The sequence below is a fragment of the Manis pentadactyla genome, chromosome 9 (assembly GCF_030020395.1).
Source record: "Manis pentadactyla isolate mManPen7 chromosome 9, mManPen7.hap1, whole genome shotgun sequence".
NCBI classification, from domain to species: domain Eukaryota; kingdom Metazoa; phylum Chordata; class Mammalia; order Pholidota; family Manidae; genus Manis; species Manis pentadactyla.
In genome coordinates, this window is record NC_080027.1 from 124,150,989 (window position 1) to 124,163,935 (window position 12,947).

The following is a 12,947-nucleotide window of genomic DNA, read 5'->3' on the forward strand; positions in this document are numbered from 1 at the left end:
ACTCAGTCAATAATAGCTCATTGCCTACAGGTGTGGAAGCATTTGTCTGGCAGCAGGCCAACTCCATCATCAGTAGTTTAGGGTCAGGTGAGGATCCTGGCCATAGGCGCTTCCATTTTCCCCACACTCCTTACTCACTACCTGACCTACATGTCCATGGCACCAGCTTAAATGTCACCTCTTTCAGGTCTTTCCTGAGTCATTTGCTCCAAGCTCTGTGCCCTCATAGCACATTTTACAGTATGCATCTCAGTGTTTTTAGTCATTGGCTTAGGTGTCTCCCCTGCCAGGCTCTGAGCCATTGCAGGTAAGGAACCCACGTCTCACCCAGCCCCTTGGCTCCAGCAAGAACACCACACTCCGTCCTGTGTCTGTTGGAACTGACTGCATGTGGGGCTTGGGGGAGCCAGGAGGGGCTCCTTCTGGGGTCCCATAGGACAGAGCTTCTGGGTTCATCCAGCACTTTGGACTCCTGGGTTCCTTTCCCATCCCACCCACTTCCTGTGCATCAGTGGGCCCCCAGACCCTCACTCTGAAGCCAGGCCGGGGCCCTAGACACATATTTCCCCTCTTGGTCTCATAGGAGGCAACAGCCAGGAGCCAGGTATAACAAGAGGGAGAAAGAGGTTGAAGGTTTCCCCAAAATCTGAAGTCCAAGCTCCTTGTGGGAGTATGGTATGGTAGAGAAGTGTATGTGTGTGTGTGTGTATGCATGTAGAACAGAGCTTACTATCTGCCAACACTTTTCAAAGTGTTTCACATGTATTAACTCCTCATGCATAAAATAGTCCTTTGATTGGAACGATGATTTCTGTCCCATGGAGGAGGAAGCTGAGTCACCCAGCTAGGAAGTTGCAGAGTCAGGATTTCAACCCAGGCATTGACATTCCAGAGTCCCTGCTCCTAACCACCTCCCTTTATTGCCTCCACAGTACAGAAGTCCATTCCTATTTGATAGGGAATGATGTAAAAAAAAAAAATCCTCCTGGCTTCTTCCCAGATGGTCCCAGGGATGGTCTCCCACCTTCCTTCGTTTGCTTTGGGGAGCCCACCAGGCCTCCCTCTGTATCACTGCAGGCTCCACCCCAGCCCCCACCAACGGGCTCCACTCCTGGGTGGCCTCTGGTTGGGGCCGGTGATGCCAAGGGCTCCAGCCTCTCCTCCAGGAGCCGTCCGGGAGCCCAGGGGAGGCCCGGCCAGCTCTGCATGCTCTGGGTTCCCACACAGCCCTGCCCCCACCCCCCACTGGCCAAAGGGGAGTTGAGGGGAGTGAGAGAGACAGTGTTGGGACAGTGGCGAGTCCCAGGGTCTAGACAGCGACCGCAGGGTGCTCCAGTCCAAACTCACCATTCTGCCAAGTCCCTGGCACAAAACCCTGGCCTGTACAAACCACACCGTGACAGACTGTGGGGATGGAAAAGACCCCAGAGACAGCACGGTTGTTTTCAGAGGGGACCCCAGGGCCAAGGCGGAAGAGATGGGCCCAAAGTGCATTGCCAGCAGGTTTGGGGATGGAGACTGGCAATCTTCCTCCCTGGTGTCCTGGTCCCAGCACAGTGCTGACCTCCGTGGGGCCTTCGCTGCTAGACCAACCCTCTGGGAAGAGAGGGCCCCCGAGAAAGTCTTCCCACATCCTAAAGGGAATGCCAGAAACAAGCTGCCTCTTCCTAGATAAAATAAGCTCTTTCTTCGAAACTTATCAGTGACATTAATAAACATAGATTCTCTTCAAGGGATAACAAGGAAATGAGTGCAGACCTCTTTAAAGCAGGACCGAAGAAACATAGACCTAGGCTGGTAACTAGGGCTCCTGTCTGCTGCCTCCTGTATTTGCGCTCTGATTCACATTCTGAAGCATTTCAAGCTGTGCTCGGAGGTTCTGCCCCCCGGCCTTCAGCAGATGAAGGGCCATATCTCACACCCTCGGGCCTTCTGTGAGTTCCGCTCTGGGGCAGAGGGCACCCATCCCCAGCAGGCCCTTCTGATCACCATTTGTTTTCTTTGTCACATCTGGCCAGGGTCTGCTGCAAAACTGGTCTGCTACTTCACCAACTGGTCCCAGTACAGACAGGAGCCTGCTCGCTTCATGCCTAAGGATGTGAACCCCAGTCTGTGCACCCATCTCATCTATGCCTTTGCCGGCATGACCAACCACCAGCTCAGCACCATAGAGTGGAATGATGAGAAGCTCTACGCGGAGTTCAATGCCCTGAAGAAGATGTGAGCTGTGGCAGAGGGGGGATGGGAGGTGGAGAGGCAGGTACCCCCTCTCAGAGCCAGAAACCTTCCCCAGCACGGCAATCTGAAGACAGAGCTGCTGTGTGGCTTTGGAGAAGTTGCATCACCTGAGCTTCTATGGAAGAGCTGGGAAGGAAGACAGGGACTCCTGAAGGGTCCTTCCAGTTCAGGTCTAAGTGGGATCTGGATTGTGAAATTGCTTTTCTGTGCGGGGAACACATGTCCTTCGTCCTCCTAAAATCTATCCATCCTTCAGCTGCACTGCTACCGCTTGACAAATCTGTGACGATCCGCCCTTATCTCGCTTCCCCAGCTGGAAGGGGGTCCTCAAATCCTGGAACAAGGCAGGGCTGCGCCTTTTCTTTCCAAATCTACAGCTTCCCCAGTACAGGCTCTGCATTTAGGGACTCGTGCACCCCGCTCCCCAACCCCGCCAGCCGTTCTGGGGCTCCTTCCAGCCCCTGGCTTTCCCAGTCGGCCAGGTAAGCCCTGGGAACGGGCTGAGTGAATTCTGCAATTTCTCGTCTTTCCCAGGAATCCCAAGCTGAAGACACTACTGGCTGTTGGGGGCTGGAACTTCGGCACGCAGAAGTGAGTTGACTGTGGACACCTCTGTATGGCAGGGCCACTGGGTGGGGAGCCAGCTCACAGGGCAGAAGGAGTGCTGTCAGGGGACTGGGCCAAGCTGAGGACGGCCAGGGGGAGGCCGAGCAGGAGGGCCTGGACCCTGGGGCTGACCTTCCTGGGGGCTCTTGGTGCCACATAGGGCAGGGGGAAGAGGAGTGGGCTTGGCTCCAGGCTATTTTACAGCCAGTCCCTCCAGGAGCACAGAATCAAAACCGGGCACAGAGGTCCTGACCTCTTCCAGGCCTAGGTCTCTTCCTTCATGAAATGGGTATTGGGAGGGTTTCCAGCTAATCTCAGGCAACAAACGGTGTCTGCATTTTCTGAGCTCTGAAACAGGGTATCTTGCCTGAGAATTCTTATCCCACTTCTGGGCATCAAAGACGATAAGCTTGAGCTTGGATGCCAAAATATTGGCATTTCTAGGACATTTTGGATGATTTGTGGAGATAATGGAATGGGATATTTGGAAGTAGACTTTTCCTACAAAGTTAGAATATATGGTTCCAGAGTTTTAAACCAGTCTTTCTAAAGCTTTTTCGGATCACAAGCCTTTTTGGGAACCTGATGAAATTAATGACTCACCTTCCCAAAATACTGTGTATACAGATTTTTCATTGAAATGCAGGGGTTCCCAGGCACCTGGACCCCTCTCAAGAACTGCTTCTATAAGTTAAATTAATAAAAAAGTAGATTAAAATAGAATCCGTCTATAAGACACTCAAGCTCCCCAAGATGTCTGGGGACCTCTTACAGGGATACTGAGGAAGGCGGATGTGGGGAGGTGGCTCCTGGGGAAGCCGGGGGATTTGGAAGAGCTCTGGACCCCTCTGAGCAGTAGCACAAACAAAGCATCCTCTGAATGTGAGTCTGAAGACAAGTGGCCACGTTAATCCAGCAGGGAGCTGGCGTGGCGGGTTCCCGTGTGACCCAGACCCTCACCCCCTCTCCGCACTGCCCTCTTCCTCTTCGAAGCAGATTCCTCTTCTTTTCTAAGCCTCCTTGCTTGCTGACAGCACCCATTCGGGGGAGGACAACTCCCTGAGCAGGGACATGGTAGTAGGCTTCTGGAGGGAACTTTGGGAAGCAGAGGCTCCTAGCGAGCTGACACGCACCTGCTCGTCACTGTGTGGGGACAGGACACGCTTCTAGCTGGCCCCTTTGCCTGAGCCAGCTGGTGACTCGCCAGCAAATACCCCAGCAGCCTCTGAAACAGCCCTCTGGCCTGGACAGCTGGGCCCCAGCGCCCTGAGTACACTTTCCACCTCAGGAAGGGCGTGGCTCCGCCTGGCACGTCTCAGGGCCATGCTGCCTGTCGTTACCCCACAGGTTCACAGACATGGTGGCCACAGCCAGCAACCGGCAGACCTTTGTCAACTCAGCCATTGGGTTTCTGCGCAAATATGGCTTTGACGGCCTTGACCTTGACTGGGAGTACCCAGGAAGCCGGGGAAGCCCTCCCTCCGACAAGCAGCACTTCACAGCCCTGGTGCAGGTATGACTGGGCAGGATGGGGGTCACCCAGCTGGCCCGAGGGCCCCGAGCTGTGGCCCCCCCAGGACATGTGCCCCAGGATCAGCTGCTTCGTGTGTTGCACAGCACAGCCAGCCCTGCGGCCACTTTTCAGACTCGGGGCTCACAGGGGCTGGCCTCCGGGTTCACTCTGAGCTCCCCCTGCAGGACCTGGCCAACGCCTTCCGGCAGGAAGCCCAAGCCTCAGGGAAGGAACGCCTCCTTCTGAGCGCAGCTGTCTCAGGAGGGCGACAGTACATAGAGGCTGGATATGAGGTGGACAAAATCGCTCAGTGAGTCGGGCTCATGGGCCCCGTGTTCTCAGGGTCATGATCATAGCTACCCTTTACCGCCTTGTACTGGACATTACAGACCCATTATATCCTTAATTCTCACCATGCAAGGTATCCTTTTGGGAAAGCCCCACTCTTCCAGCAGCCAACCCGGGAGGGGAAAGAATGAGCTGCAGCATTTCCAAGAAGACCAGGTTTCTAGCTCCTTGCTCCCCGAGGTGTTGAGTGTGGACCGGGTGCCTGTTAAATGTGGAGCCTCAGGTTCCCCCAGGCCTGCTGGGGCAGAATCTGCACTTCAGAGATTTCTGGGAGAGTCATGTGCACACTAAAGTTTGAGAAGCACTGCGCTAGAATTCCCTCCAAAATAGCACCAAGTGTCCCCACGGAATGGACCAGAGAGTGTGAGGGGAGGATGCTAGAGGCTCCAGCTGCCAGCCTCATAGCGTGACCGCAAATGGCTTCAGTGGTGGGGCAGGGGGAGTGTGACGTCTAGTCACCTTTCACAGAGCCAGAGGTGAGCCTGTAACCCTGCCCCTTACCCTGAGGGTCCCTCCCGGGGCCACACACTGCCTGTGGGGTGAGAGGGGGCCAGGAGAGGGGAGGGCAAGACCCTGCTCACCAGCACCTCCCTGCCTTCATGCCTTTTGCAGGAACCTGGATTTCATTAGCCTTATGACCTATGACCTCCACGGCTCTTGGGAGAAGACCACAGGACATAACAGCCCGCTCTACAAGAGGCAGGGAGAGAGTGGGGCAGCTGCCGAATTCAATGTGGTGAGAGGCCGGAGGGAGGAGGCAGGGCTCCCCCACAGGCCCTGTCCCGCGGCCTCTTTGAACCTCGAGGTCCTAACAGGGGAGCCGGAGAACCACGGAGAAGCCTGCGTTTTTGTTTCTTGTTCGTTCGGTCTTCTTGTTCCATGCCCCTGCTGAGGGGAAATCTTGCTTCTGTGTGGCATCTTGGCTGATACTAGGCACAGCCAACCAATTTAATGACATCAAACAAACCAGTGACTTACTGGGAGGCTGTCTCTGAGCCTAAGTTTCTTCCAAACTGTTTCCCTTAGACCCCGGACCCCATTTCCTTCCAGACAATGGGTGACCTTTGCGCTCGGTCGCTGAGGGACCTGCTGGCAGGTGCTTTCAGAGGTGGGAGCTTTCCCAGGGTGGCAGCACCGCAGGGGCTGGCACTCAGAGCTGAGCCCCCCACCGTCCCACCCAAGGGCAGGCCTGGCGCTAGACTGGGGTTGGGGAGGGGAGTCTCTTGCTCAGCTGTCCCTCATTAAGCAGGCTACATGTTTTTTATAAGCCCACTCTATATTTTAAAAGCCAAGAACAACCATATTGCTTCTCTTTCTTAAAATTAACAACAAACAAAGCCCTAAATTAAAATGCTTTTTAACTTTGTGGCGCTAACATCTTTGTGTAACGGCTGGGGTAGAACATCTGAGACTTCTGTGGTTCTTTCACAAATAACCTATCTCTCTTTGGGCATGTGAGTCAGGCATCCATCCATATTTTCTCCTGAGCCTGGCCCCTCTGCCCTCACCTGGCGCCTGAGTCCTAGGAAGCCAGGCCAGCCCAGGGGAGAGGCTTTCGGCTGAGAGAGGAGGGGCTGCAGTCCCGCGCTGTGCGGATCGCGCGCCCTGGACCCACGCAGACGAAGGGAGCTCTTCTCTTCCTGCAGGGACGCCCTCTGTAACTCTCTGTACTGGGGTCCAGGATTGCTTCTAGCCAGAGGGGTGACTTTCCCCAACTTGCACGGCCACAGTGCTTAGCAAGGGGCCCTGCCCTCTGCCCCCACAAAGCTCCAGTCTGATCAAAGATAAATGTGTAGACCAGCAAAATAAATAAATGAAAGTAAATATCACCAGCATTCCTCCTCACCTAAGTGGTGACTCGAGGTGAGTGCAGCTTCCCAGGGAAAGTGAGCCTGTCATTCCGGCTTGAGGGAAGCAGCCTCACTATCTGCTCCACATTTTGTATTGGGTGCCTCCCCATGTCACAGGCCTGGGGTAGGATGTCAAGTGACACCTAATGGGGGCAGGCTGAGGAGGAAGCCAGGTACTTTCCTGATCTTTTTGTTGATCATCTAAGTGTCGAGCATTGTTCTAGGTCCTGGGGATGCAGAGAGAAAGCAGAGCCTCTTCCCTGCGCTGGTGCTCGGGGTGAGACTGCAACCCAGTGACGAGCACGGCCACGCTCCTAGCTGCCCCTCCCCTCCTTGCCTGAATCTTATGCGTGCATTATATCCTTCAATTCTCACCACGCCCATAGAGGTAGATATTTTAATAATTTTATTTTGCAGACAGGAAGCCTGAGGCTCAGGCAGTTAAATAAGCTGCTGAGAAAGGCAGGGACCTCGGCTGCTTTGTTCACTGAGGGATCTACCCCAAACAGCCAGTACAGTTGCCTGGCACATAGCCGGCTGGCAGTAAGTATCTGCTCAGTGAAGGGTTGTCTGACTCCACAGCCACACTCTTGGCTAGAGTGCCACACAGCCTCTTTCCCTGGGACCGAGGGTCTAGGACAGGATCTCAAGTAGACAGGGAGCACTGGAACATGAATGAAGGCTCATGAAGCTCCTCTGGACCCCAGCCTCGGCTGGCCAGAGCCAGGCTGAAGACAAAGCCCTGCCCCTCCTTCTCCACCACTAGGACTTTGCTGTGCAACAGTGGCTGCAGAAGGGGGCCCCTGCCAACAAACTGATCCTTGGCATGCCCACCTACGGACGATCCTTCACCCTGGCCTCATCCGACAGTGGAGTGGGGGCCCCAGCCACAGGGCCCGGAGCCCCTGGCCCCTTCACCAAAGAGGCAGGAGTGCTGTCCTACTACGAGGTAGGGACACCTCCAGCCATGCAAGTCCTGGGGGGTGCAGGGGCGCGTTCTCCCAGTTTCTGAGTGACGATGCTAGGCATAGCAGATTCTGGCCAGGTAAATTCCATCCCGTCCCTGTCTTCTTGGAGTAATCCTTCAGCCCAGGTGCCGTATTGAATCCAGGGTTCTAGGTCACTCAGTCTAGAACCTCCCAGGTTCTCCAAGCTTCCTCAGATAGGAATGGTCCACGTCTAGTCTCTTCTTGTCTGGGAGGTGCAGAGGCCTGGGGGGCTCCCTGCCTCCCCACCAACCCTGCCCTCTGCTTCTACAGGTCTGCTCCTGGAAGGAGGCCGCTAAACACAGAATCGAGGAGCAGAAGGTGCCCTATGCCGTCCAGGGCAACCAGTGGGTGGGCTTTGATGATGTGGAGAGCTTCAAAACAAAGGTGAGGCCCAGCCCTGCTGAGAAGGGGGTGGTCCTAGGTGGGCCCAAGGCCTGTCAATTACATTGAGTGACAGCAGTCAGAGCCTTTAAAATATCTGAGCATTTCACAGATCCCCATGTCACAGCATTTTGTACCTTTACCACATATTAAGAAAAGACACGTGACAAAAAATTGCTCTACACTGAGTAGCACTCTTGAAAGAATTTATATCTTATTAAATATAAATTCTACAGACATATGAAGAGGAGAAATACATGCAGTAAGACATGTCATTTTATTCATCTATTGACAATATTCGGTGCATGTTCGAACTGTAGACCTTGTGATTGATGTCATGACTCCCCACTCCTGCCCAGCACCGGGGGCTTGAGTCTTTCATGCATCTGTTTGCGTGCCTCTCTCACCACAAGATCGTTAGCTCCTGCAGAGGGGCCTGCACTGTTCTTCCGTGCATCTCACACCAGTTATCGTGCAGGTTGGACAGTGGCAGGTGCTTCTAGAGGTGTGACCAAGTGCCAGAGAGAACTGCTGGCTGGGGGGCGGAAGGGGTCAGGAGGGAGGGTCTCTGAGAGTCCTAAAGCAGAAGGGGTGGGCAGGAAGTGGGAGTAAAGCCTGCTGGGGAGGGTGGACGCAGAGAACGAGCTACAGCTCTGCCCAGCTGGAGGGGAAGTAGGTGGGCAGGGAGACTGGGGCTTGCAAGTTCCCAGAACAACCTCAGCCTCACTCCAGCCTCACTGGCAGGGTCAGGGGACAAGGACGTCCTCTGAGGGAACACACAGCCACACCCTGAGGGAGCGTTGGGGATCTGGTGGAGGAGAGAAGGCCATCAAGGAGGACAAAGGCGTGAAGACAAGGCACCAGTTCAGATCTCTAAGGAAACTTAGTTGTTCCCTCTGGGAACTGAGCTCATCAGGACCAGCAGATAGTGACCCCAAACACAGTAGCTCTGCCCAGAAAAGTCTGAGATGTTAAGGCTCCCCCATCTCTGTTCACACCTCTGCCCTCCCCCCGACCCCATGCCAAAATGACTCATGGCTGGTGGGGGACCAGGGTTCAGCCACTAGGCTCCCAGCTCAGGGCTGCGGCCAGCAGCCTCGCCCACTGGTGGGCCGGAGGGCGCTGGAGGACCAAGGGCCGCATGTAGATGAGGACGCCAGGCTCTGGGGTTGGCCTGGCCAGGGTCCCTCTGCTCCTCCGCCCTCAGCTGCCTCCTCGCATAGGTCAACTACCTGAAGCAGAAGGGCCTCGGCGGGGCCATGGTGTGGTCACTGGACATGGACGACTTCAAGGGCCTCTTCTGTCAGCAGGGCCAGTACCCCCTCATCAAGACACTGCAGACGGAGCTGAGTGAGTAAGGGGCCAGGGGCTGAATTCCAGGGGTAGGATACAACCCCCCTCCCTGATCTGCAGATCCTGACCCCCGAAGAAATGACTTTGCCCCAGTATGGCCATCTTCCAAATTTCACACACCCCTCAGGAGCTGAGGAAACTGCCTAAGTGATTCTCTTTGGCGCCTTTCTTCCTCCTGATCCTGGCGATACCCACCCAGGGTGTTGGTCAACGGGCTTCCCTCCAGGGTCCTGGGCCTTGCTGCAGCACCTGGCTCCTCTCTCCTCAAGGAGACAGCCTCGCTTGGTCTGTGGTGTGAGGTCCCCGCAGGCCCTCAGCCCCACATGGCCACGGCCACAGACGGCCTGCTGCGCACGAGCCCTGTGTTCCCGGCTGAGCAGAGCCGCAGCTGTAGGCGGGGTTGTGTGTCTGTTCTCTGCCTGGGTACTTGGCTGTGGGATGTGGAGCTCCTGCCTGCCTGTGGCTGCCGCCTGTGTGTGTGGCTGCCGGACTGGGGTCTCCTGGGGGAGCCTTGGCTGAATCTTCACCCCTCCCAGGCCCTTCACATGCGGCTTCAGGCCTCCCAGAGCCTGGAGGCCCCACAGCGGGCCAGCCCTCTGAACCTGAGCGCAGCCCTGGTTTGGATAAGAACCCCTTCTGCCAGGGCAAAGCTGATGGGCTGTACCGCAACAGTCAGGATGCCTCGGCTACTCCCGCTGGCAGCGGTGCTGGGCGGGGGTGGCCGCTGTTGCAAAACTGCCTGAAGAGCCTGGTGCTCAGGGCCCCCTGCGAATGCTGCACCTGGGGCTGAATCCCCAAGGCCCCCCCCCAGCCCCAGTCCCTGGCTAGGGCCTAGGATCGCTCTGCAGTCCGCCTCCCTAGCCCTCCCCAGGGCTCGGATCCGGCTCCTGCAGGCCCCTCTCTGGTCTTTCTACTCTCTGTTTTGGGCTCCTTCTGCTCTGGTCCTCCTGGGCTGCCTCTTTTACTTGCAAAATGAATCTTTGATTTGCACTCCACTTCCCCTAGATGTGGTTTCTTACAGATGCCCTCTAAGCACACATACGTTAAAAAACTTCCCTGGGGCAGGTGGGATGCCAGGTGGGGCGGGTGGCATAAAGCATGTGCACAGGTCTCAGCCAGGTGGGAAGGTGGCCCATTAAGGAGTGACAGGCCGGCGCCAGGTCTCACCTCGAGTCCACATTTCAGCAGGAGGCTTCCAGGGCACAAGTGATGGAATCTGGGGCATGGGCCTGGGTCTGGCAAATTCTTTATTAGCTCAGAAGCCTTTGGAGAGAGAAGAGCATTTCCTGCTGACCTACACTCTGTGTTATTCCTAAAATGAGCAGCAGATGGCAGCAGAGAAGAGCTTTTCCCTGCCTGAAGGGCTCTGCTCCCCTCCGCTCAGCACTGAAATGCGAATCCCGATCCCTGGGACTAAGCGCACTCACTTTGAGAGAAACCCCGTTTCAGGTCCCTCACATGTTTGATCTCAACCGCTGCTCCCATTTGCCAGATGAGGCAGTAACAGTTATTACCCTTATTTTACAGATATTTAAGTCCAGCACCAGGGCCTCCGTGGGCCAAGATGGGCCAGAAGAGCACGCACACACAGGAGCCTTTGCAAACAGAATAATCCAAGTAGTCCCTGTAGCTTCGGGTTGAATGGTGGTCATTCTATTGGGGAAAAAATGTACACATAACTTAATAGTCCAGTTTGCCAAGCACTCACCACACTGGTTTTTGGGGTGGGCTCTGGCAGGCAGCTGGAGGTGGGGACGGTGGGGGGGAGAGGAAGTGGCCTCACCCCCTGCAGGAGTACAGCCAGTGCCAGCTCCCTGTAGAGATGACTTCCCCGCGCCCCCTCCCTGCCTGTCCTCAGCACAGAGCGCAGGTCTGGTTTTGCACAGGCCCCCTTACCCTGAGGTCTCAGCAGGAAAGGGACATGCCACACCCACGCACGGGAGAGCCTCCGATGCTCCGCATGGAGTCCAGGTGGCGGTTTCCGTATGGGGGTGCCTGCGCCCCAGGCAGACGGCAGAGTTCTCTGGCCCCACGCCCTGCTCCCCCCCAGACCCAGATGCCTGCCTCTGCTCAGCCCAGCACCAGCTCCCAGGGTCTTGGTTTCTCCCTGCTTCCTGCCCCTCCCTCACGCAGACCACCCCCCCCAGAGTGGCCACCTCAATCTTTCTAAACTAGGGTCAGATCCTGTCACGCTCCACATTTAACTGCCATCAGCGACTCCTCACCCAGCAAGAACAGAGCCCTCACCTACCGGGCTTTCTTCTCCTGCTCTCACTTCCTATCACCCACCCAGATTTGGTCCTGGGCACTCCCAATGTCGATGTTAACTTCGTCCTTGCCAGTTTCTCCTGAGGGACCCCCAGATGTCGGGTGTCATATCTGGATTGAACCCCTGCCCCAAAGCAAATACTACTTTTTGAACAAGACTTTCTTCCTTTACCCACCAGACCACCCCACAGCCTCCACCCACTTAAACTCACAAACTGGGAGATGCACCGTGTATGGAGCAGCCTTTGAAGCCAGTGCTGCCTGAACCGTTAGTGTGACCAGCTCTGAGCAGTACAGTTTGAAAGGAATTGTTTCAGTTATGAAATCTACCACATAGTCAAAAGAGTGTTTAAAGAGTGTTTTGAGCATCTCCCATGAATCCATCACCAGGGTCAGGAAACAGAGCATAACCAGCCTTTGGTGTGGTAGTGCTGTGCCGCCCCCTCCCCAATCCCACATCCCCCACCGCCCCCCACCACCACCACCCCCGGCTAGATTTTGGCTATTCATTCTGTCCTTTTTCTTATAGTTTACCAACTGTGTGTGCATTCCTAAATAAAGTATTATTAATTCTGGTCTGTTTTTGAGCCTCATATAAATAGAAAGATACTGTGTGGTACCTTCTGTGGCCCACTTACGCCTCACACAGCTAACTCACACATTTTCACTGCTGAATTGTTTTGCATCCTGAGACTATCCCACAGTTTATTCATTCTACCATCAACAGCCATTTGGGTTGTTTCCGGTTTGGGGCTGATGGAGACAGCACTGCTATGAATGCTTTTGTGCATGTCTCTTGGTATGTACGTGTAGAATTTGTCTGGAGTGAAACTGATGGGATGTGGGGTGTGTGCAAGTTCAACTGGACTGGGCACAGGCAGATGTTTTCCCCGAAGTGGTTGGTTTGGGCCCACTTTCCCTCCATGGCAAAGCTCCAGGTGCACCCCATCCTCGCCACTACTACACCCTACTTGGTTCCAATCTGACAGATACAAAATGGGATCTCATTATGGCTTCAACTTGCATTGTCTTAATAACTCTTGATTTTAGTCTCTTTTCCTATGCCGACAGGCTATTTCCATTTGTTCTTTTCTGAGGAGTCTGTTCTGTCTCTTGCCCAATTTTTTACTGGGTTGTTTGTCTCTGTTATTGAGATGTAGGAGTTCTTTGCATATTCTGAGCAGGAATCCTCTGATAGTTACAGGTCTGGCTGCACCGTCTGTCCTTCTGACTCTCGGCTGTCATTCTCCTTGGGTGCTGTTCAATGTAGTCACATTTAGCGACCTTATCCTTAGTGGTTTGTGCTTCCTGTATCTTGTCTAAGACTCTGTCTCTAGTCTGAGTCAAAAAGATATTTCCCTAAATTGCCCTCTAAAACTTCTATAGATCTTTTTCTTTAAG

The 12,947-nt window shown here is 54.9% G+C and overlaps 1 protein-coding gene and 1 long non-coding RNA gene across 5 annotated transcripts in view; one reads left to right on the plus strand and one right to left on the minus strand.

Annotated features, from left to right (window-relative positions):
* The window catches only part of CHIT1 (chitinase 1), a 32,236-nt gene extending 20,115 nt beyond the window's left edge, over positions 1-12,121 (plus strand). For 2 of the 4 annotated variants that reach the window (XM_057508098.1, XM_057508097.1), the window contains exons 4-12: positions 2,019-2,220; positions 2,773-2,829; positions 4,192-4,357; positions 4,543-4,667; positions 5,318-5,441; positions 7,322-7,504; positions 7,815-7,928; positions 9,133-9,275; positions 10,806-12,121. In XM_057508098.1, the coding sequence (XP_057364081.1) occupies positions 2,019-2,220; positions 2,773-2,829; positions 4,192-4,357; positions 4,543-4,667; positions 5,318-5,441; positions 7,322-7,504; positions 7,815-7,928; positions 9,133-9,275; positions 10,806-10,890 (1,199 nt within the window). In that variant the 3' untranslated portion in view covers positions 10,891-12,121. The other 2 variants (XM_036909610.2, XM_036909607.2) reach the window with 2 other exon arrangements.
* LOC118924655 (uncharacterized) overlaps positions 1-12,947 on the minus strand; it is a 183,332-nt gene that overhangs the window by 157,626 nt on the left and 12,759 nt on the right. The gene's annotated exons all lie outside the window — the stretch shown is intronic.